The 24,314-nt window shown below is 41.1% G+C and overlaps 1 protein-coding gene across 1 annotated transcript in view; it reads right to left on the reverse strand.

Annotated features, from left to right (window-relative positions):
• Nucleotides 1-21,261, reverse strand: part of LOC137284028 (uncharacterized) — a 39,609-nt gene extending 18,348 nt beyond the window's left edge. The window contains exons 1-15 of the mRNA XM_067815688.1: nucleotides 21,144-21,261; nucleotides 20,036-20,412; nucleotides 18,743-18,937; nucleotides 18,420-18,538; nucleotides 17,361-17,741; nucleotides 16,215-16,399; nucleotides 15,835-16,008; nucleotides 15,516-15,671; nucleotides 15,099-15,223; nucleotides 13,131-13,647; nucleotides 11,781-13,007; nucleotides 10,608-11,714; nucleotides 7,754-7,917; nucleotides 2,213-2,341; nucleotides 609-746 (exon numbers count right to left, since the gene is read on the reverse strand). Coding sequence (XP_067671789.1) covers nucleotides 609-746; nucleotides 2,213-2,341; nucleotides 7,754-7,917; nucleotides 10,608-11,714; nucleotides 11,781-13,007; nucleotides 13,131-13,647; nucleotides 15,099-15,223; nucleotides 15,516-15,671; nucleotides 15,835-16,008; nucleotides 16,215-16,399; nucleotides 17,361-17,741; nucleotides 18,420-18,538; nucleotides 18,743-18,937; nucleotides 20,036-20,412; nucleotides 21,144-21,261 — 5,112 coding nt within the window. The remainder of the gene's footprint in view (nucleotides 1-608; nucleotides 747-2,212; nucleotides 2,342-7,753; nucleotides 7,918-10,607; nucleotides 11,715-11,780; nucleotides 13,008-13,130; nucleotides 13,648-15,098; nucleotides 15,224-15,515; nucleotides 15,672-15,834; nucleotides 16,009-16,214; nucleotides 16,400-17,360; nucleotides 17,742-18,419; nucleotides 18,539-18,742; nucleotides 18,938-20,035; nucleotides 20,413-21,143) is intronic.
• Between the last annotated feature and the right edge of the window lie 3,053 nt (nucleotides 21,262-24,314).

The raw sequence follows: 24,314 nt of genomic DNA on the forward strand, positions 1-24,314 counted from the left end.
CATTCCAATACCATGTACAGTAACACGCCATTCCAACACCATGTACAGTAACACTCCATTCCAACACCGTGTACAGTAACACGCCATTCCAACACCATGTACAGGAAGACGCCATTCCAACACCATGTACAGTAACACGCCATTCCAACACCATGTACAGTTACTCTCCATTCCAACACCATGTACAGTAACACTCCATCCCAACATAATTCTACAGTGACTTTCCATTCCAACACCATGTACAGTAACACGCCATTCCAACACCATGTACAGTAACTTTCCATTCCAACACCGTGTACAGTAACACGCCATTCCAACACCATGTACAGTAACACGCCATTCCAACCATATGCACAGTAACACGTCATTCCAACACCATGTACAGTAACACGCCATTCCAACACCATGTACAGTAACACTCCATTCCAACACCATGTACAGTAACACTCAGTTCTCACGAAATGTTCCCATGTCTTTGTCCCCGTGCGTACCGTAATGTTAGCAATTACTAGTCTGTTAGCCCCAGACTTAAATATTTACATTTCTCCTCAATGTGGCGGGAATGGCGATGAATGCTGAATAAAACAACGTTCAAGTCTAAATTTTACCGCCGCTTGCAGTGATGTCCGAGACGGTACACCCAACACCATGGCCAGACCGTGGGCAAGGGCTCCGACTTGGTCGCCATTCATACTGCTGATCTGGTTTGTGCTGTGGTTCAGTATGTCAACCATGTCTGCCTTGGACTGGAACAAGTGAGTGAGTGAGTGAGTGAATTCAGTGTCGCTTCAATCTAGTTGGACAAAAGGAATCTATGCGTATTTGTAAAATCAACGTCAGCAGATAGGATTCTGACAACATGACTAAAGGCGAACCGGGATTCGAACCCATGAATAGAGGTTTCTGGCACGATAGAGAGTAACAACTATTTAGTTGGAAATGTTGCGTTTTGGTGAATCTGTTAATCGCATGAAGATGGTAGCTATGGCAAATGCTTGGCAAGGTTTAATGATCGTTATATGATTTCGCTGGAGGTGTACTGTCCGAGTTGGGTCGCTGGCGGAGGTAAACAAGGGAAGCAACTCTTAACAAGCAAATTCAGCTGCAACTTTTAGTGTTTTAGTAATAATTATTATGGGTCACATTTCGTATCATAAATGTTCAGTGGCATAGGTATTTTATCGGCAGGCGTTTAAGGTAGTTCTATGGAGTTACCTCCCTTTGATTATTTTGTGAGGTAAACACGAGGCTGGCCTTGAGAATTCCACGTTGATGGTGATGGTCGTAAGTGCTCTATATCTGTATATAAGGCCGGTTTCGTATTGTTGACACAGATACAGATTACGTGGAGTACATATCTGCCAATCTCCGTCAACGCTTGATCTACATAACCGCTGCCAGACCGCTCGCTGTGTTACATTCTGCATAACTGTTTCGCATTCTCCCACCAAGACTTCGGTGAGTTGACTATATTTGTGACCCACTGGCCATTACTTTAGAATTGACTCAGTTGTATTGTACATGAAACCTCTATTGTGAATGTCTGTATTTTGCTTTGCATCCTGCCTTTGTTTTTGCTGAATACAAATATATTGAAAATTTCAAACTTCTCAGTGTCATATATTTTCTTACACCTTCTGTTACAGCAATTTGTAACCGTAGCAACACACAGAGGCCGTTACATCCATACTGACAACACGACAACAGACGGGCAACCAAACACGTGATGCAATCCAGTAATATGATAAAGGTCACGACTGTACTAATTCGAGTCTCATAGCTAAAGAACACAGTATTCATGAAAAACGTAATAAGAGAACGTGATGGGAAAATGTACCACAACGGGTGAGGGGTGCATTCAGTGCCTTACAGATGGCGCAATACAGTAACTTAATAATGCCTGTTAAGACAATACTGTTGTGAGACGAAACAATTCATTGCGTTTTTTCACTTTACATGAGAGTGTAGCAGGGCGTCGAATCACATCGCAGATGCTATCCAAACCCCCACAACTTCTGAAGGGGCTTACCTCTTTGGACATGTGTACAAGGCGACCAGCTATGGATCAAAGAGTCCGTTGTTTGAATCCAAACAAAGGTCCCGGACATTTTATGGCCGCTGCAAAGTATTACCCGCGGTGGGGATGGGAGGAAAGCGACTTCACGCTACGATATTTCATGATTTTACGGACGTTTCCCAATCTGCTACTCACGTGGGCAATGATTTTCTTCGCTATTGTATTCGTCGGCTTTTTGGAGTCTTTCCAGAGTTCATCCCACTTATTGTCCGACTGTCCATCTTTCATGGTTTTAGTTACTAAGGTGGTTTCATCCGACACGGGCTGGAAAAGGATATACGTGCTTCATGAAGGTAACTTGTTAATATATGAACAACACAACAACACATTGTACATATTAATCACTGTGTGATTCTGGAATTGCAGTTAAATGATACTCATTTCCACAGTATGATAACTACTTCAAGATGATAAGACGATAATCTGAATTTGAACGTTGGGCGCCTGACAGGCGATCTGTTGTATTCACGGCAAGGATTTTTCTGCACTCGTTGAGGGTAATATGTCAGCCCTTTGAGCATGCAGTGTGCATGTATATATTCGCAACATGGAGGGATTATTATTATATAATTATTCAACAAACCTGGGACTAGATTTTCGAAGCTCTCGACACTCGCAAGTCAATGTTAATGCATGGCACATGCGACTATCTTTGCACTAAAAGAGCTTCGAAAATCTAGGCCCTGCTGTAGACAGTGTGATCATTGCAGAATCAGTCAGTTTAACATCAGCGATCTTGTGTTCAACGGTAAGATGATGATATATCCTTGCACAAACCTAACATCAATGTTCCTGTTTTATAAAGTACCATTACTTATATTAGGAACAGACCCGACTGCGGTGATCTTGTTTGAGGCAATGTGATCACTACATGATTCATGATAAAAGTTACATAAATGCTCTGCTTGTGCCCCTTGGACTCTGTTCACCAAGACCAGGTGCTGTGGTCTGCATCATCCAGCAAAGCGTCTAGCACATCTTTTTCTAGATGTATGCATTCAATAATACACTGGATGACTGCAAGGTCTGTGGTCACACAGAATGGCACTAAGCAAGGACTGTCAGTTTGTATGTCTGTATACATTTGATAACACCGCATTATTAAATACATTAGCTCTTGATAGTCTGGACGAGACACCTCCTGTTGGCTGGGGTACACCTTTCACGATTTCTTCTTAGTCGTTTTAGTTTAACAAATTATGGTCGAGACCTTGATTTGCAATATTTGGTTATACCAGGGAGCCTATATAGAGAGGGGAGTGGAAACTCCTCGAAAAACCGCTGAACGTATGTCTCGCTTTGTCACGTGACCAGTGGAGACAATATGGCGGCAGCTTAGTATTTAAGATTGAGCTCGGTTCATTTTCAACAGCTGATTACATTCGCTGAGTTTTGTGACAACTCGGAACCTACACGTAGAAGGTAAGTCACCTGTTCTGTTACTTCAGTTCTAGTCACATATTTGTAATTAGTGTCAGTATAAGAAAATATGTTTGTAGTAAAGTTTCAAGTCGGCATCTTGTGACTCTCTGGCTTCAATTATGGGTACACAGCGAAGATAGACTGAGTTTCGTCAACAAAAGCTTCTTTCACACATTCCTTTATGTTTTAGCAGGGAAATATACCTTTAGTTGAAAGGTGTCTGCAAGCAATAGTGATAGTTTTGTGACTTAAAAACAAGTTGGGGTTTAATTGGGGTGTGTGAAAAATGTGGCAGATCGCCGATCTGATCTGATGCGCCATTGAAATACTACACGCCGTTGTTTGAAGTGTGTCTAGATATTGCTCAACACCGCCTTTCACATACACCTTTAATTTTTATGAGGGGAATTTACCATCAGGCGAAAGGTGTTTGCAGGTAATAGTGATAGTTTCATAATCTAAAATAAATTGTTAGGACGTACTTGAGGTGTGTGAAATATGTGTCATCTCGCCGATCTGATCCGATCCGTCATTGAAATATTCCACGGCGTTGTTTGAGTGCTTTTGTTTCAGCTTCAAAAACTTCATTCACAAACACCTTTAATTTCCATTAGGGGAACATACCATCTAGTGAAAGGTGTGTGGAAGTAATAGTGATAATTTTATAAGTTTAAAAAAATCGGTAGGATGTTTTTGAGGTGTTGAAAAATGTGCCATCTCGCCGATCTGTTCTGATCCGCCATTGAAATAGTATAACTTTGAGTGTTTCTAGTTATTGCTCCAAAACCTCTTTCACATGCACCTTAAATATTTATGAGGGGAATATACTATGACCCGAAAGGTGTTTGCAGGTAATATTTATAATTTCATTATCTAAACATATTGTTAGGATGTATTTGAGGTGTGTGAAAAACGTGTCATCTCGCTGATCTGTTCTGATCCGCCATTGAAATACTACACAGCATTTTTTGAGTGTTTCTAGTTATTGCTCAAAAAACTTCTTTCACACACACCTTTAATTTCTGTTAGGGGAACGTTCCATCTGGTGAGAGGTGTTTGGAAGTAATAGTGATGATTTTATGAATTAAAAAAAAATGGTAGGGTGTATACATTCACAAGTATTTCATGTGTGTGAAAAATATGACATATTGTTGATCTGATGTGATCACTCATTACTACAAGCCAATGTCATCCTAAAATTCATTTCTTTCAAATACACCTCTAAGTATTGAGGGGAATATTCTATCTGGTGAAAGTGTGAGGTATGACATATCTGATCTGTTCTAATCTGCCATGGATGCCTTTGATGCTTGAATGTTTTAGTTCTGAAACTATTGTTGATATATCACAAAACTGCAAAGGACTTTTTAACGCTTTGTGATGGTTTTAAACTTTCTGGTTTTTTTAGGTGGGAGTGACTGTGTCAGTATCCATGCAATAGCGCACATGCAGGAAGACATCTGGTCATCTTCATTAACTGCCCTCTTAAAAAAAATAATTTCGACTTTGCCACGACCGTCCATTTGTCCATTATAGACTGAGTGTCTGTAAGAATGAGACTGACTGAATCTACAACTCATTAACATGTGCTTAACTTTCCAAACTGTATTCCTGAAGGAAAAAGAAATAAAAATGTGTTCCTCCCTCGTCACATTTTTCTATCAAAAATTAAAAACCAAAGTCTTACTCGTCACTTTTGAAAAGAATGTGCCTGAGAAACATATTTTTTATGCAGCCTAAGCATTCCACACAAACAGAAAACCACTGAAACATAATGAGACATTTTAATTGTGTAACAGATAATTTCAAATATTTATAATAACAGTGTTTGCAGTTCTTTAGTTTGCCATTTGGCCATCAGGGCTTGCAGTCTTTAAAGTCTGCATACCCATTTTGTTGAAATCAAACCAATAAAAACAAAATAGTCTTCATTGTAGAGGGTTTCACAATCCCTACAAAATCCATTAGTGAAGTGTATGGAGCACAGAGAAGTTTACACAGAGAAGTTATAGACTGCTGACATTCCTATGCGGCACTGAATATATAATACTATGAAGTGAAACTGGAAGTTATCCTAACATGAAGGATCAGGGATAATTCCTGAACATTAATACAAATTATGGGCAAGATGCTAGTTGAAAAGAAATGAGATCTAATTGACAGAAGACCACAAGGGCCTGCAGATAACTGAAACTGTTGGCCTGATACATTAACAACCGACGCTGGGCCTCTGGGCTGGCGATCGTTTCGAACGCTGTATCAAAATTGTCACATAAACAGAGAGTCTTTGAACAAGGCAATGTGTAAACACATTCTCAAGTCCTCTCATTAATCCACACATGCATCATTCGGCGACAGGAAGTGTAACCAGCTTGTTGTGACAACATTCAGGGGAGCCTACTCCAATTTACCGAGTATTACTCCGGGAGATGCCGATAGTTTCCGACAGTAAACTGGTTGAAATACTGTTAAGCGCAGCCGATTTGCGCTGAGAACAAACCAAGTCGACGTGTGCAGTGGAGCATGGCGAGGCACACGTTAATTAGTACAAATGGTAAGGAAAGCAAGCGAGTGACCAATCCCTGTTATAGAGTATCCCTGGTTATACCCGCATGTCAACCATTCATGATAGTTCCTTTCCCCTGCCCATAGTCGTATCAATAGAACTGGTAGATCTGTCGACTCTGCTGACATTTTCCCTTTCATCGACGAAACTCGTGCGACAATGGTGCTTTTCACTCTTCCACCACTTCTAGATGGCTTTGTCCACTTTCGTTTAGTACAATCTGCCTCACATAGAATCTGCTATCTCTTGTCCAGAAAAGCTTCTCGGTCTCAGAGCAATTGAAAGGAAAAAACTTTATTCTTGAGCAGTGTCTCTCCAATAAGCAACAGAATAAATAATTAATCTAAACACACAATTGTCCTGTCCAAAGTTTATGTGCTTACTCCTCATTCTCACACTAACGTTCTGCAATATCCTCATATTCAACAAAAGAGATGGGTCTTTCTTTACTCAGTCGAATTCCGTCGACGCATTTTATTTTACGCGATATGTCGTTCCGTTGGCTAGGCAACCGTCGTTCCCTCTCAAACTGCTATTTTGCACGGAATTGCAAGAGTTACTAACTGTATCTTGTACTATCTTGCACAATTCTATTCCTTATTCCTATTTGATGTCAGGTATGTGCACACACTCACGTGTTGGTAAGCGATCTGTGTGCTGCCAAGGCTACTAAGTCCTATCCGAACACATCCGAGTTCTTTCACCGGGGAGGATCTCATCCCATCCTCGTTGCCAGCGTGACGTCCTTCTAGTCATACCGGTACTTTTCATAACGTGAACATGTTATTTACTTACACGCAGTCACGAGGGGATTGTTCTCTATCCGCCTACATCTCTATTCGCCTACATTCTTAAAACAACACTTCATGGTCTGCTGACAACAGATTAGGCAGTGATAAACAAGCGTCGCCACTTGAAACTGGACTCTTCTATTTGAATGAAGAAAAAGAGGTATACAGAGGTATACAATAACTTTATTTATTGATATTAAAGGATATTTAATGTATTAATCGGAAGAAATATCAGGAAGACGATTTCCCATTAATGATTGGGTTATATACATTTCATGCCTAGGCCATATACACAGTGTGTAAATTTGAAATATTTCCAAGATTTCCAGATTACTCAGAATATTTTAATCTATTTACACAAGACTGGAATTAGAGAATCACAATTATGCACATTTTGTAAACAGGAATGTGTATGGCATCCAATGTTTCAGTGTCATTTTCTACAGGGAGTGTGAACTGAATTGTCCTGAGAGCAGTGTCTCGGGATAATGGGCGAAGGACAAATTGGATTAGCATTAGAAAATATATTATGTGGTTTTAAATTGAAAAATAACTACCCTGTAAACACTATCTGCCTAATGGTAAAGAAGAATATCTACACCATGAGTAGGAAAGAAGTTTAACCAAACTTTCACCAGATCAAAAGTGAGATAAAAAAATATACTAAAAACCATGTACACGTATCATTGCCTCTGCAAACAGCGACCAAGCTAACATGTATCTCCTGGAAATAAAACCTTGAAACAACGTTGCTTACATTTTGACATGTTATAAAAATATTCATGAAAAAATAATCACTACTAAAAGAAAAACGTTCATTTCAATCCTTTTACACATTATGATCGCGATATGCTTTATGAACAACCCCATTGTCAATGTATGACATAGTATACTCACAATACGGTTCACGACGGAAGCAAGGGTGGAGACAATATTGACGGACTTGAGAAGGTTTCCCGTAGTTTTGCTTTGCTCCAAAGACTTCTTGCCCTTGTGTACAATGGCGGCAACTACAAACGCTGCTCGTTCTTCCTTCTTCAACTTTTTCAAATTTGATCGGACTGATGACAGGAAAAACAGCAATGCTTCTGCATCATGTTTGACTAAATACATTTTAGAAGCAAAGTGAAAGCAGCAGAAAACATACATACAAATAATCTTTTCTGAACATAACATTTTATTTGTCAAGGGATTTCTTCGTTGCATAAAAAGTTATAACACTTGCACGTATATGTGCTCCAGAAACCACGGAATCTTTAAAAATGAATAAAGTATTAACCGGTATAAACTGAAGACGTATTACAAAATGTTATTATCACGATCTAATTGTAACAAAAGGTGACAATGTAACGTAGTTCAATCTCTTGTAATAAAATATCCCTGCAGTGTAAAGTTTTTTTCTGATTTTCTGATGCGTGTATGGCTTGGTGACTGATCCATTATCTTATTTACTAAGTCTTGCTTTTATCTTGATGTTTAATCACGTTATGTAATAATGTAATGTCTACTGACCCATGGCATTAAACACTCACTTGATTTATTGCAATCAGTAAACCGAACAGAAAATTTTAAAACTTTGCTTATATAAATAGGTATATACAGCTTTGAACTTTAATGCACAGCAGATTCTTATGCGTACATCTTATGCAACAATGGAGATCCGTTCGTTTCCTCAAACCAGCGTTGATCCCTCAGAAATTGTATGGCAACTAAACTGAATGGAATACAGCGATTACTACTGCCCTTGCTGCAACCCGTCTTAGGTAGTATACACTTACATCTTTATATTTGCCATCGATCACTTAATGTTCACTTAATGATCTCATGAATTAAGGTTTTATGTGGTCGATGCATTACATCAGGAGAAAATTCAGTTGAATGAAAAATATTACAGCATCGATCAAAGTATTAACCGTTAATTGACCAGTTACTCTTGTCTGGCACAGTGTTTTTGTCAACGGAGAGTGTTTTTGCATTTGGCTTTGCTACGTACACTGAATATACCTAGTAGTAAAAATGGAGGTTTGTGGTTTAAAGTAGATAGGAGTAGGATAACTGGGTGCCTATTCTCGAAAGTGTCCGAGCTAAGACAGATCCTAACTAGTTAGGACAGGAGTTGTGACATCCTACTGTTAAGATAAGACCCATTCTCGAAACGATCCAAGCTAAGATAGCGAGCTCTTCAATAGGTGAGATAGAAAAAAATCTTCATCAAGTTCACCTAAATATTATCTATAATTCATTGCATGAAAAACACATATGTAAGGGCAACTTTACAATCTCGTTTACAAGACAAATGGTGAGACTAGAAATCGAAGTAAAAGGTTTGAAAGTGGTGAAATTCAGCTTTTGGTGGACTTACTTGATCTAGAAGGAATTGTAATTAATTCTATTTATAATAAAATATCATACCTTGTATCCAGAAAAATAGGGTGAACGTGTACTCCAATAGATCTAAACTATTTTATCAGATCTAAGTAAATTGTTAACATATTCAATATTTTCATTACATCACATTCATTTATTAAACTAGGACATAACGTTTGTCGTCAGATTTTGAAGTCTGCCCAAAAGAGAATTAAGACGTGCAAAAAATAGTTTCATTTGACTTTCTTAATGATTATCATGACTTGAACTTTCATTATGCGTCATCTCACAAAGTGAAAATTCACTTAGGAAATAAACAGACGCTATTTCCCTTATTGAGTGCGCATGCCTTGGCATTTCAGAGGAATGTGACAGAAAAGAGCGATGTTGTGAATAAAAAGGGATAGAATAGGTAAGAATAAAATACATATCGGTTGTAGATCTAAGGAATATGTGTATTGCAACAAGTAAATCTTATTCACAACTGATAAATTGATGATACAAACTAAAACAAATTCTTAACTCATAAAAACACTGCGTGCTGTTGTAAATTCAGCAGTAATTAAGCTTTCACAATGTCAAAATTGGTGAACAAACAGGTACCATACCATGTTGATTTCCACTAAGATGGACTTAGAAGTCAGAACCTATTCTAGTATTTGTCCTAAGTTAGGATATCCTAGCGCTATGATACTTTTCGAGAATAAGATAGGACACCTATCCTAGACGCTAGGATCAAAGTTAGGATATCTTAGGGCTAGGATCCTTTCGAGAATAGGGGCCCTGTAATATAGAAACTAGGTTATGATGCAGGATCTGTTAACATGCTGCCATCGAAACCCATACACAATCTGTCAAAAAGCAGATCCTCAGTATGTAGTCAACATAGTTGTAGTCTTTACCATTTGTTGTTTGTTTATTCACATATTTACGTCATCTAAATACGGTTTCAATCACAAGAATGATGTTTCCTTTGAACTCGTTTGAACTGTTTTGAAATTGAAATTATTGTGAAATAATGTAGTAAGTGCATTACATTGCTTTGGTTTAATTCAGAAATGTATTACTATATGTCATTATTAAAATACACAATACCACTGTTAACTGTATACATTGTCTTTGTTGTTTGTTTCATGCTACCTTACTTTGCATATAGAAGGGTTACTCTTTGGTTCCAGTCTGAAAACCGAAATGTATCAAAAAAGAAGTGTGTTCCCATGTTACATTCACCGCTTTTGTGACCCTGACATGACCCCCAAACATGGTAAAACAGTGAGATGTTTAAACAACCATAGGGAACAAAAACAACAACAGGATATCTATGTTGAGTCCGACTACAAACTACATACTGTAAATGTGAATATGTTGCATTAAGATGACTTACATTTTGCAGCATGAGCTCGCTTGACTGCGGCATTTGCCGCAGAACGTTGCCTGTAGTTTGGTTGCCCATAACGTTGCCTGTAGTTTGGTTGCCCATAACGTGAGCCCATCGAACTGTGTCCCTGGCCACCGACACGTTGGCCGTAGCGCATGCCTTGAGTACCAACGCTACCTTGTCCTCCACCAATACCTCTTCCTCTCCCTAAACCTCGACTTCTGCCCATACCTTGCCTTCCACCAATCATCTGTTTTCCCTCTATATCTAGGTTATCACCAAAACCTTCAGTTCCACCCAACCCTTGATGTCTATCCCTACCTTGATTTTCAAGCAAACTTCCACCCATACCTTGTTTTCCACCCACACCTTGTCCTGCACCCATACCTGGCCTGGCCCCCATACCCTGTCCTGCACCTATACCTGGCCAGGCCCCCATACCTTGTCCTGCACCCATACCTGGCCTGGCCCCCATACCTTGTCCTGCACCCATACCTGGCCTGGCCCCCATACCTTGTCCTGCACCTATACCTGGCCTGGCCCCCATACCTTGTCCTGCACCTATACCTGGCCTGGCCCCCATACCTTGTCCTGCACCCATACCTGGCCTGGCTCCCATACCTTGTCCTGCACCCATACCTGGCCTGTCCCCCATACCCTGTCCTGCACCCATACCTGGCCCTCCTCCCATACCTAGTCCTGCACCCATACCTGGCCTGTCCCCCATACCTAGTCCTGCACCCATACCTGGCCTGGCCCCCATACCCTGTCCTGCACCTATACCTGGCCTGTCTCCCATACCTTGTCCTGCACCCATACCTGGCCTGTCCCCCATACCTTGTCCTGCACCTATACCTGGCCTGGCCCCCATACCTTGTCCTGCACCTGTACCTGGCTTCGCTCCCATACCTAGTCCTGCACCCATACCTGGCCTGGCTCCCATACCTTGTCCTGCACCCACACCTATCCCTCCTCCCATACTTTGTTCTGCACCCATACCTGGCCCTCCTCCCATACTTTGTTCTGCACCCATACCTGGCCCTCCTCCCATACCTTGTCCTGCACCCATACCGGGCCCTCCTCCCATACCTTGTCCTGCACCCATACCGGGCCCTCCTCCCATACCTTGTCCTGCATACATACCTGACCCTCCTCTGATACCTTGTCGTGCATGCATACCTGGCCCTCCTCCCATACCTTGTCCTATACCCATACCGGGCCCTCCTCCTATATCTTGTACTGCACCCATACCTGGCCCTGTTCCCATACCTTGTCCTACACCCATACCGGGCCCTGCTCCCATACCTTGTCCTGCATAGATACCTGGTCCTGCTCCCAAACCTTGTCCTGCATACATGCCTGGCCTTGCTCCCATATCTTGCCCTGCACCTGTCCCTGCTCCCATACCTTGTCCTGCACCAATACCTGGCCTGGATTCCATGCCTTGCCGTGCACCTGACCCTGCTCCCATATCTTGTCCTGCACCCATATCTTGTCCTGCAGGTCCTCCCATACCTTGTCCTATAGCCATACCTGGCCCTGCTCCCACACCATGTCCTGTTCCCCAAGCTTGATGTCCACCCATACCTTGTCCTATTCCCAAAACTTGATTTCCGCCTGTACCTTGTCCAATACCAAAAACTTGATGTCCACCAATACCTTGGCCTGTGCCCAAACCTTGATTTCCAGCTATCCCTTGACCTGGTCTTCCTCCTCTACCTTGTCCTGTACGTTCACCTGGTCCTCCACGCATACCTTGATGTCCTCTCATATCTTGCTTTCCTCCCATATCTTGCCCTGCACCCACACCTGTCCCTCCTCCCATACCTTGTCCTGTACCCAAACCTTGATTTCCACCCATACCTTGTCCTGTACCCACACCAGTCCCTCCTCCCATACCTTGTCCTCTACCCATTCCTGGTCCTCCGCTCATGCCTTGTCCAGTTCCCCAAACTCGCTTTCCGCTCACACCTTGTACTGTACCCAAACCTTGATTTCCACCCGTACCTTGACCTTTCCCTCCACCCATTCCTTGTGCTGTACGTAGACCATGTCCTCCACCTGTACCTTGATTTACACCCATATTTTGCCCTGTACCCAAACTTTGAGTTCCACCCATACCTTGTGCTATTCCCAAATCTTGATTTCCTCCCATACCTTGACCTTCATGTCCACCCGTACTCTGTCCTGTACCCAAACCTCGATTTCCACCTATCCCTTGACCTGGCACTCCTCCATCCATACCTTGTCTTGTACGTGCACCTGGCCCTCCACCCATACCTCGATTTTCACCCATACCTTGTCCTGTGCCCAAAGCCTGATTTCCACCAATACCGTGTCCTGCACCCAAAGCATGATTTCCACCCATACTTTGTCCAATACCAAGACCTTGATTTCCACCTTTACCTGACTCTCCACCCATACCCTGTCCTGCTGTACCTTGACCTGGCCGTCCACTCATACCTTGCCCTGTAACCAAATCTCGACCTCCACCCACACCGGACCCTCCACCTATACTTTGACTTCCACCCATTCCTTGCCCTGTACCTACACCTGGTCCTCCACCCATACGTTGTCCGGTAAAAGGGCCTGGCCCTCCACCCATACCTTGTCCTGTACCCATTCCTGGCCCTACACCCATACCTTGAATTCCACCATACCTAGATTGCCCTTGATCCGTGCCCTGACCAGTACTTTGACCAAAGTCTACTGTTTGACCAGTCCCCTCTCCTAACAGCCCTATACCCTCAGATGACTGCCCAGGACCTAAGCCAATTGCAGCAATTCCTGCTACACCACCAGCTTCTGAATCACTTACCCCAGCAATGTTCCCCAGATCACTCAAAACATCACCAAGTCCACCCAGATCCCCGTCATCGCCACTGAGTCCAAAATCACTCATGCTAATGTCAGCCAACCCTTCCAAACTATTGGTTCCACCAAAGTCAAAGCTATCTAGAGCACCTAACCCAAAGCCCCCACTGTCTTCGCTTGGATTCAAGTTTGTGATGTCCATCAGAGCCGTGACTGATTGTGGAGGATTGAGCTGTAACATAAATTCAGAATTACAAAGCTTCAGTATCGGAAAAAAGTACAGAAGAACTGGATAAGCTTGATTGAAACTTCGAGTATTATTTTCCTGTTACTTCGATTAATTTACATCAACCATATTCTCGTTACTTCTAGAAACGTAGCGAAGAGTAACGAGAAAATATTTGAAATTTCAAGGTTTTGATAGTAAACTGACACTGAATAAGATATTTTATGCTAGAAAAGTGGCAAATTTAAGCTTTAGTTATAATAAGCACGAATTAGGATGTGTTTGATTTGCTTATGATCCAGCCTAGCAGCTATTCAGTTATAAGGAACATTCATTACTGTGGTGAAAACAAAAGACTGTTACATCCTGGTGCTGCTTAGCTGCATGATAATCCATCGTACAAATTACAAAGTATGGGTCCATGGTAACTGATGGAAATGGCATTTACAGGCATGTCACATAGTCACTGGAACTGTGGCGTCTTTCAAAGACATTGAATCACGCATGATGCACAGAAATTACCGATGTTTTGCGAATACAAATCGATGAAAGGCAGTTAACTCTAAATATGTTTTTATATTGCTGCGACTTTAATAAGACAATAGCTGCAGGGAAAAAAACCCATCAAGATTCGAATCGTTTCATTCACATAGGTTGGCGAAGTGTACGATCCGATGCTTCAAACAGTTTAGAATTAATATTGAGGAGTTCGGTAAGATAAATACGTTCTTCACTTGTCCCTCGGTGCTCTACAGGCTGAGGGAACATAAACAAATAACGAGGAAACATCAACCTATGCCCTCCTCGTGACCACTGAACAACTTATAATGTATAGGGCACTGTTTACTGACAGGGTAGCACACACGTCTATGTATACTATACTGTTTACCGATCGCGACAGTTCAGCACTCGTGTCTGTGTATATTATCTATTCTGTTTGGATTAAAATTTAGATTGTTTCTTTGGACTTTTTTTCTTACTCTGCTTTTGGATATTTTTATACAACAACGTTGCTTGTTGCCAAAATCATTCTGCTTGGAAGATATGTTACAAATAAATAGTATGACACGGCGACATACTCAGAGTGGTACAAAACACGTGCGTAAAGATTCACGTGGTCAAGTCACCAGCCGTCATGCACCACCATCATGCACCAGCCAGTCTGACGATATACCCCTTATATGGCTGTTTATAAAATAGCAAAAAGATTCGTCGTGTGTTTCATATCCCAACACCAGTGCGGATATTGCACAGATTTTAATAGATGACAAGCAGATGAGACACTGGTATGACATAGCTTTAAGATATGACAGATACTGTCAACTGTTTTCGTGACAACAGAACTCCCCACTTATTAGCAAAATGTGAAAGGTTGTCCATATAAGGAAGTAACATCAATATATCTGATATTTCTAATCGTCCAATGCAGAGTTCTAATGCCCCGCGACCTTATTTACCTTTATTGGTAACTTCACCAGAGTGAAGTCCTTCATGACGTCAAGTACTTTTACTTCTACAATGTAGGCAGTATCCTGGGTGTCGGGAGCCAACGGCATTTTCATTTTGGGAGAGGCTGCTCCAGCTTTAACATACAATAGTTTAAGAATGCTGTTGAGTAATCAGTTTAATTTATTTATTTGACAAAATATATTATTTTGGGAGATTATCTTCTGAACAAAAAACTGGGTATTTTCTAAGCGGTAAAATAAATCACAATAGCAGTTTCCAGCTGTATAACGCCATAAGGAACAAACATGCAGTTAAGCTGACATCGCCTTTGAGTAATCCAGTAAAAGATTTCAAATAAATGAATAAATAAATAAATAAAAATGAATGATTTTTCATAATTAACACGAAGGACAGCGTGAACCTACTTTTGTCGTAAAGCAGAAAGTAAAAGTCATCCTTTCGTAGGCCACATGTGTATTCCTTGGGTTCCTGAAGGTCATCCTTGTTTCCCCTGGACATCCGATACCCCTCATCCTTCCATCCAGAGCACGTCACAACAAACTGGGTTTCCAGTGCATATCCTAGTACAACACTGAATAGTGAGTTACACTATGCTCTTTAAGCTTTGAGGTTCAATTCGTGTTCACGAACTCATGACACTTATGATCCTACATTCTGTGAGATGATATAACGTTGATATTACAAAACAATGCTCCAATTCGATACGAACGACATACAACTTGCCTTCTTTGGGATCTATGTCACAGGTGCCCCCTCGTGGTGGAATGTTTGCCAGCAGGTCAAGGGATGAAAAGCCTTTGTTTTTCATCCCCTTCACCTCAACTTCCAGTTCCAGGCGGTACAAAGTGCCTGGGGTCATCGAGTTTCTCTTCATCACTATTGAAGCAGGATTTGTGCCTGGAAGGCACCATTTCATATCAATATATGCATATATAATACTGTAAATTGATTACTAAGGGACTGACTTCTCTTAACACGACTTTTGAGCATCATTGACTGTCTATCAGGTCAGTGATTGAGGAAAACCCCTTCTACGCCTTCTTAATTGCTAGCTAACGTGTTGTAACTACCCTAAACACGGTCATAATAAGAGCTTATTTTACCTGTGTCCTTGAACAGTTCTAAAAAGTTGGGAATTGGTTTGAAGATCTGACTTCCCTTTGCCTTGGATTGCAAGGTCCACGTGTAGGTTGCCTTGGCTGCTTGTGCTTCGGTACAGGACTCGCACATTGACTCCACAGACAACTCTGAAGACACGGCTTTCTTCATCTCACAGTTGATCACACATCTATAGAAAAAAATCAACAGATTTTAAAGAGTATTGCCAGGATTTTTTCAGTATCATGAACAAAATCTACAAAAAAAAAGCAGTGTAGGTTCTACTGTTCATTTAGAACAGGCTGTTCAGAGTGTTCCATTATGTTTGTGTGGAGCTGATTCGTATATGTATTAGTTATATTTTCGTAAAGAATGAATTAAAGACGTATTGCTTAGTCATCCTAAGTAGTTTATTAAGTCCAAATTTATGGATGCTAAATCTACACTGGCATTTGCATTGCGCTGCCTCCATGCTATAGGTATGCTCAGAGCGCATCATGCCTTATTACCCTGGATAACCCATACTTTGAGGCGCTAGAGGGTTGTAGTCACATGACTTATGCCACCAGGTATCCATTTTTTGTTATGTGAGCATAGGCAGTTTTGAAGAAACTCACTTGCCTGAACTTAGAATACATGACTCACATTTACTTCGTTATCAGGCAGGACAGAAGTGCTAGCAATACTCCGGAGTCAGCCAAACAGTCACCCATATCGGTACACTGAGCGCCCAATGTCGCTTGACTTCTAATGATTTGTGACCTGAGTTCTATGCACATGACCACACCCTCCGGTGCAAGAGGTTTGTAAAGGGAGCTTGGTAGGGGTGAAGGGATAACTCCGGGTAGAAGACGGAGTAACTATGGTATGACTTACACAGGGTGCTCATGAATCGGGATATGATTATCATTAAACCCATTATTGGTAAGCCAAGGTATGAATGAGGTTAATCAACGCTATAGGAAAGCTGCCATTTAGCCAAGTGTTCCGACCTGGAGAAACCTGATGAATATTTGGGACATAAGGCGATGAAGGACGTACAGTTAGTGCTGGGTTGTAGACTTTTGGGCAGCCGTGTATTTACAAAGAGGTAGCACATCAGATTACCGAGACATACCAATTACACTTGAACTCACTACACCACTTCGTACCTTAGGTTAATAATTGGAGCATCCTCTAGGATCTGTATCAGTTGACGAGAAGGGTATGATGATCTTGCTCCTTTCTTGACAACCACATCAAATACGAAACCTTTTGCGTCTTGTGCACTTCCTTTGAAGAGAAGAACCCCCGTCTTTACTGGCATCGTGATAGTGTTGCACTTCACTGGGCTTGATAAATTCTGTTTTGCCTCTATCTCCCTCACTGTTTTACTGCTGACAGTGTAGCAGTTCCAGGAAAACTCCAAGCCTGTGACGTCTCCCATGCCAGCGATAGGATCATAGGACAGACCAGCCGCGTCAATGATAAGATCCTTCTGTGTGATAGCCCGCAGGGCGCCACCACTTATACCGGATATTAATAGTGGGTCCCTGTAGCGCAGATACGTTGTCTCAACGAACCAGTTGTCATGTAGCAATGTAAAACTTATATTTAGCTGAATTTCATATAGTGAAGATTGCATCGTCCCTTGCTCTAACTGGATAAAGTCGGCATAAGGTTGTGTGATTGGTATGTAAGACTTATTCTTGCTTGAAAAGTACGTATAAATATCCCAGTAAAAATCGGGTCCTTTGTCGTAGCATGGTATGGCTAGTCGAGCTCGTATCTTCACGGGAAGATGTGTGAACGCCATCATCGGGGTCTTTGGGTTAGAATACTGTCTGTCAAAAATACCCTCCGTTGAGAAGCAGTGGTTGATTATCCTTATCTTGCTTGAAAGAACTATAATGTCCAGCATGTTGGAACAGTTTACTGTTATGTTGTGAATACCCAGTGTTTTATAACCATAACTAAGCACTTTGGGGTGACTTTTTGAAATATTTCCTGTGAAATTATAGACCTCCTTGTCAATGTCATCTCCGTAGGTTATCTGACAAGTAATGCTGGACAGATCTTGTTTGTTAGGAGGAACCTTTATTGTTAGATTAAATTTCCCAGGTGGGAAGTAAGTGTGATTCACGTGTTGTAGTTCAAGTGCGTTTGTAAGACGATTGTCTGTTACTATTTCTTTTTCTAGATTGAAAGATTCGGACACTGTGTCATTCCACCCTGTCACAGATGGCTGAAACACTCCGCGAACACGGTACATGTGAACGGCGGATGAGGAATTCATCTCCACTTCTTCTTCATCACCAAAGGCAATTTTGTATTTGAAGTTGAGCGAGCTCTGTGAATGTAATGTGAAACTGAATTTTTGTTCATTCGTGAAACCAGTATATCTATCGACAGTCAAGCTTATCAAACCTAACAGAACAGTGAAGGTATGCGTACAGTTCAGCTTGTTATGTGTTATAACGACAGAAACATTGTATTGCCCTCTTGTTTTATATTCATGTCTAGTCTCCCACGTCACCAGAGAAGATGCACCCACAGGAGATCCATCCCCAAAGTCCCACACTGTTGTCACTCCAGGAGGTGGTACTGGCATCTTGAACAATGCAATTCTGAAGGAGACGGATGTTGGTTCTGACACATTCATAGGCCACAGTCTTTCGCTGATCACTTGAAAGTCAGAAATAGTAAAATCCAGCACTGTTATGTATGATGTTGCATTCTTCTCAGTTACCTTGTTAGAGCATTTGACAACAGCAGTGTAATTCCCAGGTGTTTTGTAATTGTGTTCAATGGTAATATCTCTCGCAAGAGTTCTTTGTTGCTCGGCAGTTTCTTCTTCAAAAACAAACGAGCACTGTGTTTCTGCCGGAAGGTTTCCATCACCTACTTCTAGATTGAATACAACCGTCCCCTCAACTTTAGTGACTGTTTTAAGTTTGGGGTTGAGACTGATGGATGGTATAGGATCCCACACTTTCACCTTAACTGCCGATGTGGAGTTTGAAATTGTGTTATAAGCCGTAAATAGAACGTCGTACTTGCCTGTTGTTGTGTATATGTGAGATAGTCGAGGAACTTTGAATGTGATATATGATGAATCGCCTGTTTCCTCATCAGTCTTTCCATCTCCATACATAATTTTATACTTGAATCCATACTCCTTATCGCCTAACATCGGAAACTGGATAGGTTCATTAACTGTAACGTGGTATAGCTTGGGTTCAAGCTTGACATTTTGTAAGTCAGCCCAGATGTTGACAGTGGCGTTAAGTACGACAACATCTGCTTGAGACTTTAGAGTTACAGTAACAGTGTATGTACCTTGATCTCTATATGTATGGGCAAACTGTGTTGTTTTTCCTTTCTTGTCATCATCAGTCTTCTGAAGCGTAGTCGGATCCCTTTCATTATTTATCGTTATACCCTCTAAAATCGTCTTTTTGGCCGAATTTGATTTGTCTCCAAATGTAACTGTTGCTTCCACTCTCCCCATTGGTAACAGTGCGTTTTCACCAACTTTCACCCCAAACTTGACCTCCTTGCTAGGTTCACCAGTGATATCTTTCGGAACTAAAGATATATTGTTAATGGCATTTTGCACGCACACGTCAAAGAATTCAACCTTACTTGTCAGTTCATTCGCTACTATCAGGCTGATGTTATGGACCGCTACCTCGGTAAAGTTTCTGATATGATATATTTCTCGAACAGTATCATTAAACGAGAGTAAATTTGAATCGTTAACGTTAACCATCCACTCCGCCTTAATATTTGTACCCGACGTTAAATTCGCGGTGAAATTGATGTTTTGATCCACATTAACATATACCTTCGTATCTGGTACAGAGAGACCGTCAGGTTCTTCTTCAAAGTATATGTAGATTTCAAGGGAATCGTTGTACTTGCCCTTTATTAGGTAGACTACAAGGTCGTGGATCCCAAACTCCCCATCAAAATGGCTCTCTGTCAGAGTGAAAATGGCAGATTTGTCTTCTATCTTAACATCCTTTTCATGAACCCTGTCTGGCTTGCCGTCTATTGTCATAAAGCACTCGCCAGGTTTGACGTCTTTAACGCTTTGCCACGAGACACCAATATCGCAACTGTTCCCTGGCTTCAGGTTGTAGATGCTTTTGTAGCCTTCTTTGATGGTTAGTCCCGACGTCTTGGCATTGGCAGTCCATAGCCCAAACACAAGTAGTATCCCTGAAAATATTCACTTCATTGATTCAGTGTGATACCTTTTAATATGATTGACAATAATTTGATTCGAAAAAGTAAAGGGATATGTTTTTTTATGAATCAATTCAAGAGTTTCGTAAAATAGTATTGTCCGTCAGGTATATGTTGAAAAAGTAGGTAAACATATAACTTGTGTCTTTTCAAATATCCAACAAAAATAACCACACAAGTGAGCATACTGTTATAATGTCTACTTCAGGACAGCCATGTCCAAATATTTCTAAAGACCAAAACCTATGTAGCCAGGCCGTATGATATTTAGTTATTATTATTCAACCTGCATTCTTAATCTGTATCACTACCGCAGAGTATCATTGTTTTGTCAGGTACCCTGTCCCTCCTTGTCACTCCCATTAATTACCGTATATGACATTTACAGCCTTTATTGGTCTTCCCCCTTGGTTGCGCCTGTCATCACATCAACTGTAGAAGGAAGTGTTATTGTTTCTCTGTCTGTTCATTGTTGAATCTTTGCCTGTCCATTGTTGTAGAATAGGCCCTCAGCGACCCATGCTTGCCATAGAAGGCGACTATGCTTGTCTTAAGAGGCGACTAACAGGATCGGGTGGTCAGACTCGCTGACTTGGTTGACACATGTCATCGGTTCCGAATTGCGCAGATCGATGCTCATGCTGGTGATCACTGGATTGTCTGGTCCAGACTCGATTATCCACAGAACACATATATATGCTCACATCTATACCGACTATCCTTGTAGGGACCACAGCGAGCAGGGTTATGCCGCTCGTAGGAAAGGCCCTGGGGTTGAGCTGCAAGTCCCTTCACCTCATTCTTGTATTGCTTGTTTGTCATGTCTTGTGAAACCAACTACCGAAGTTCGAACTAAACTAAGCCTTCGTTGCCTTCATCTGCTCTTCAAAGTACTGTATGTATAATTCTCTGGTAAATCTGTCAACGCGCACCATATACCACACGCTGACAACAGCTGGTTGAAGAGTAACTTTTTAGCTTACTCTCGATCTTGAAACCTCTCTAAGTGCCTACCATTAACATTATGTACCAAGAATGATTCCCCAAGTTCTATGTCAAAATGAAGAGATTGCAAGCGTCTTGATTGACATGGATCCTCAAAGCCGAAACCACATCATCAACATCTTCAAGAGGGACATTGCGTACAAGACAGCATCGCATGGGCATAGCATCCACAATATATGGGCAAGCTCTGTCAACGACACAGGAATAGCACCCATTGAAAGAGTATTATTATTTTTTATTTGGCAGAGCACCCACACTATATGGGCAAGCTCCGTCACAAACACGGGACGGAAGAGCACCCATGATACTGTTACGAGTGTGTATTTTCTGTATATTTTGTCATTAATTCAGTAATAATTATTATTGGGTCACAATGTTTAGTGTTTTAAATAATAATTATAATGGGTCACATTTCGTATAATAGATGATCCGCATTTTTTAAATTTTGGCAGCTGGCTTGTCCGGGAATTTTCTGCCCTTGACTTCCTGTTTGCTACTTCCGGGAGACGTTGCTAGAGCATTCTACAGTGTTGGCGATGGCAGTAAGTGCTCGTACTTTCGAGAAACGACTGAAAATGTATATAAATGCTAGCTGCCCTGTTGTGTGTGACACAGATACACACATTCATTGGAGTTATATCATTGCCAAGAATCATCAATGCCTGACCTACATTAACTGCTGTCTGACCGATCGCTGTGTTTACATTCTGCATAGTTGATTCTCTCTCGCACTAAGAGTTTACTATATTATAATTTGTGACCTTGACTTGTCTTTGTTCTGTTTTGCTGGTTCACAAGGGGATTTCTTACATCGTTTGTCACGGTAAATTCTAAACTGTAACAAAATTGGGGGCTCGTCCAGGATTCATTTGACATTTGAGACCATTTGTGAAATATATTCCAAATTTCTGTAATTTTGCAACAAGTTAATTGTGGAACCAGCAAAATGGTGTTTGAACATGAGAAGTTTTGTATTGTCCCCTGACTCTGAGACAATTAGTGAGTTGAGGAAATCAGATTTATTGCAGATTTCTTCACATCTCACACTTGATGCCAAACCTGCAATGAAGAAATTTCAGATTTTGAAAATTGTGTTGAATCATTATATTGATGAGGGAGTTTTTGAAGATGATGTTTTGGAAATGGTGCCAGAGGAATGTTCAGACCAATTTGAAATAAAGAAACTTAAAATTCAGTTTCAAATTCAAAAAGAGGAAAATAGGAAACTGGAAGAACTAAAAAGGTTGGAAATAGAAAATGAAAACGAAATGGAAATGAAAAAGTTTGAGATGGAGAAGGAAAGAGAAAAAGAAGAAAGGGAATTGGAAAAGTTTGAGATGGAGAAAGAAATAGCGAGAGAAATAGAACTGACAAAAATTGGCCATTGACAGAGAAATTAAGTTTAAAAAACTTGAAAACCATTCTCAGCCCTTAGATTCTTCCTCGTTTGACATTGCATGGCAGGCTAGGTGTGTGCCCCATTTTAATGAGAAAGAAGTAGACAAACATTTTCTACATTTTGAGAAAGTTGCAGAAAATCTCAAGTGGCCTAGGGAGTCATCGACTATGCTATTGCAAACAGTTTTGAAGGGTAAAACTCAGGATGCTTATTCAGCCTTGTCAGTACAACAAAGTTCAGATTATGATCTTGTCAAGAGTATACTTTTGAAAGCTTATGAGTTAGTAAGAAAGGGACAATGAGACTTTTGCAGAGTTTGCTAGAGAAAAGGAAACATTGTTTGATAGGTGGTGTGGGTCTAAGGAGGTCACAGATTTTGATGGTTTGAGACAGTTAGAATTGATGGAAGATTTCAAGCAGAGTGTTCATGCTGACCTTAAGACTTATTTGGATGAACAAAAGGTTGATGACTTACATAAGGCAGCAATGTTGGCAGATGATTGTTGTTTGACTCATAAGAGTTCTTTTAAGTCTCCGGGTAATACAAAGTTTTCTGTCCAAAAGGGCTTTACCCTGGTTAAAGACTTCAGGACATGCAGGTTACAGTGGTGTTAGAACAAGTTCAACTTCTAGTGGCAAGCAAGTGGTTCTGATCCTGTTTGTGCGTATTATAAGAAACCAGGTCATTTGGTGTTTGCATGTTACAAACTCCAGTTTAAAAATCAGGCTACAGGTTCCCCAAATGCTTTTGTGTCCATCGCACCTAAGCCTTTCATTCCAGGTGGTTCTAAGGAGAGTTTTCTCTGTGAGAGTAAGTCTCCTGATTCTGTAGTTCAGAAGGTGTTTTTGCCCTTTGTGTATAAGGGTTCTGTGTCGCTTATGGGAGATAATTCTACCCCACGGCACGTTATTATCTTGAGGGATACTGGAGCTCTTCAATCTCCGATTTTGAAGGATATTTTGACTTTTCTGATGAGTCTTCAGCTAACTCAGATGTTTTGCTTCAGGGTATAGGTGGCAATTCTTCTGCTCCTCTCCATTTTGTGAATTTGACTTCAGATCTGATTTCAGGTGAGGTGAAAGTTGCTGTTCTTGACTCTCTCCCAGTTCCGGGTGTCGATTTGGTGATCGGTAATGATCTTATGGGGGCTAAAGTTGGCGCTGATGCTATTGTCACTATTTTGCTGGAGAGTTCAGTTAGTACAGAAAAGTTGGAAGATGACTTTCCGGGTATTTTTCCCTCTTGTGCAGTGACTCATTCAATGTCAAAAGACATTTCTTCCAAGGCTTCTTTGCTGAATGATACCATTTATGATTTGTCAGGTATATTCATGGATCTTTCTTTGTGTGAGGTAGAGACAGATGACTTATCTTCAAAGAGTAGTAGCTCTTCAGGATTTCTTGATAAGTCGGATAGTTCGTCAGGTGGTGAACACATTCTTTCCAGAGAGCAGCTTATTAGTGCACAGGG

Source organism: Haliotis asinina, chromosome 5 (genome assembly GCF_037392515.1).
Source record: "Haliotis asinina isolate JCU_RB_2024 chromosome 5, JCU_Hal_asi_v2, whole genome shotgun sequence".
Lineage (NCBI taxonomy): Eukaryota > Metazoa > Mollusca > Gastropoda > Lepetellida > Haliotidae > Haliotis > Haliotis asinina.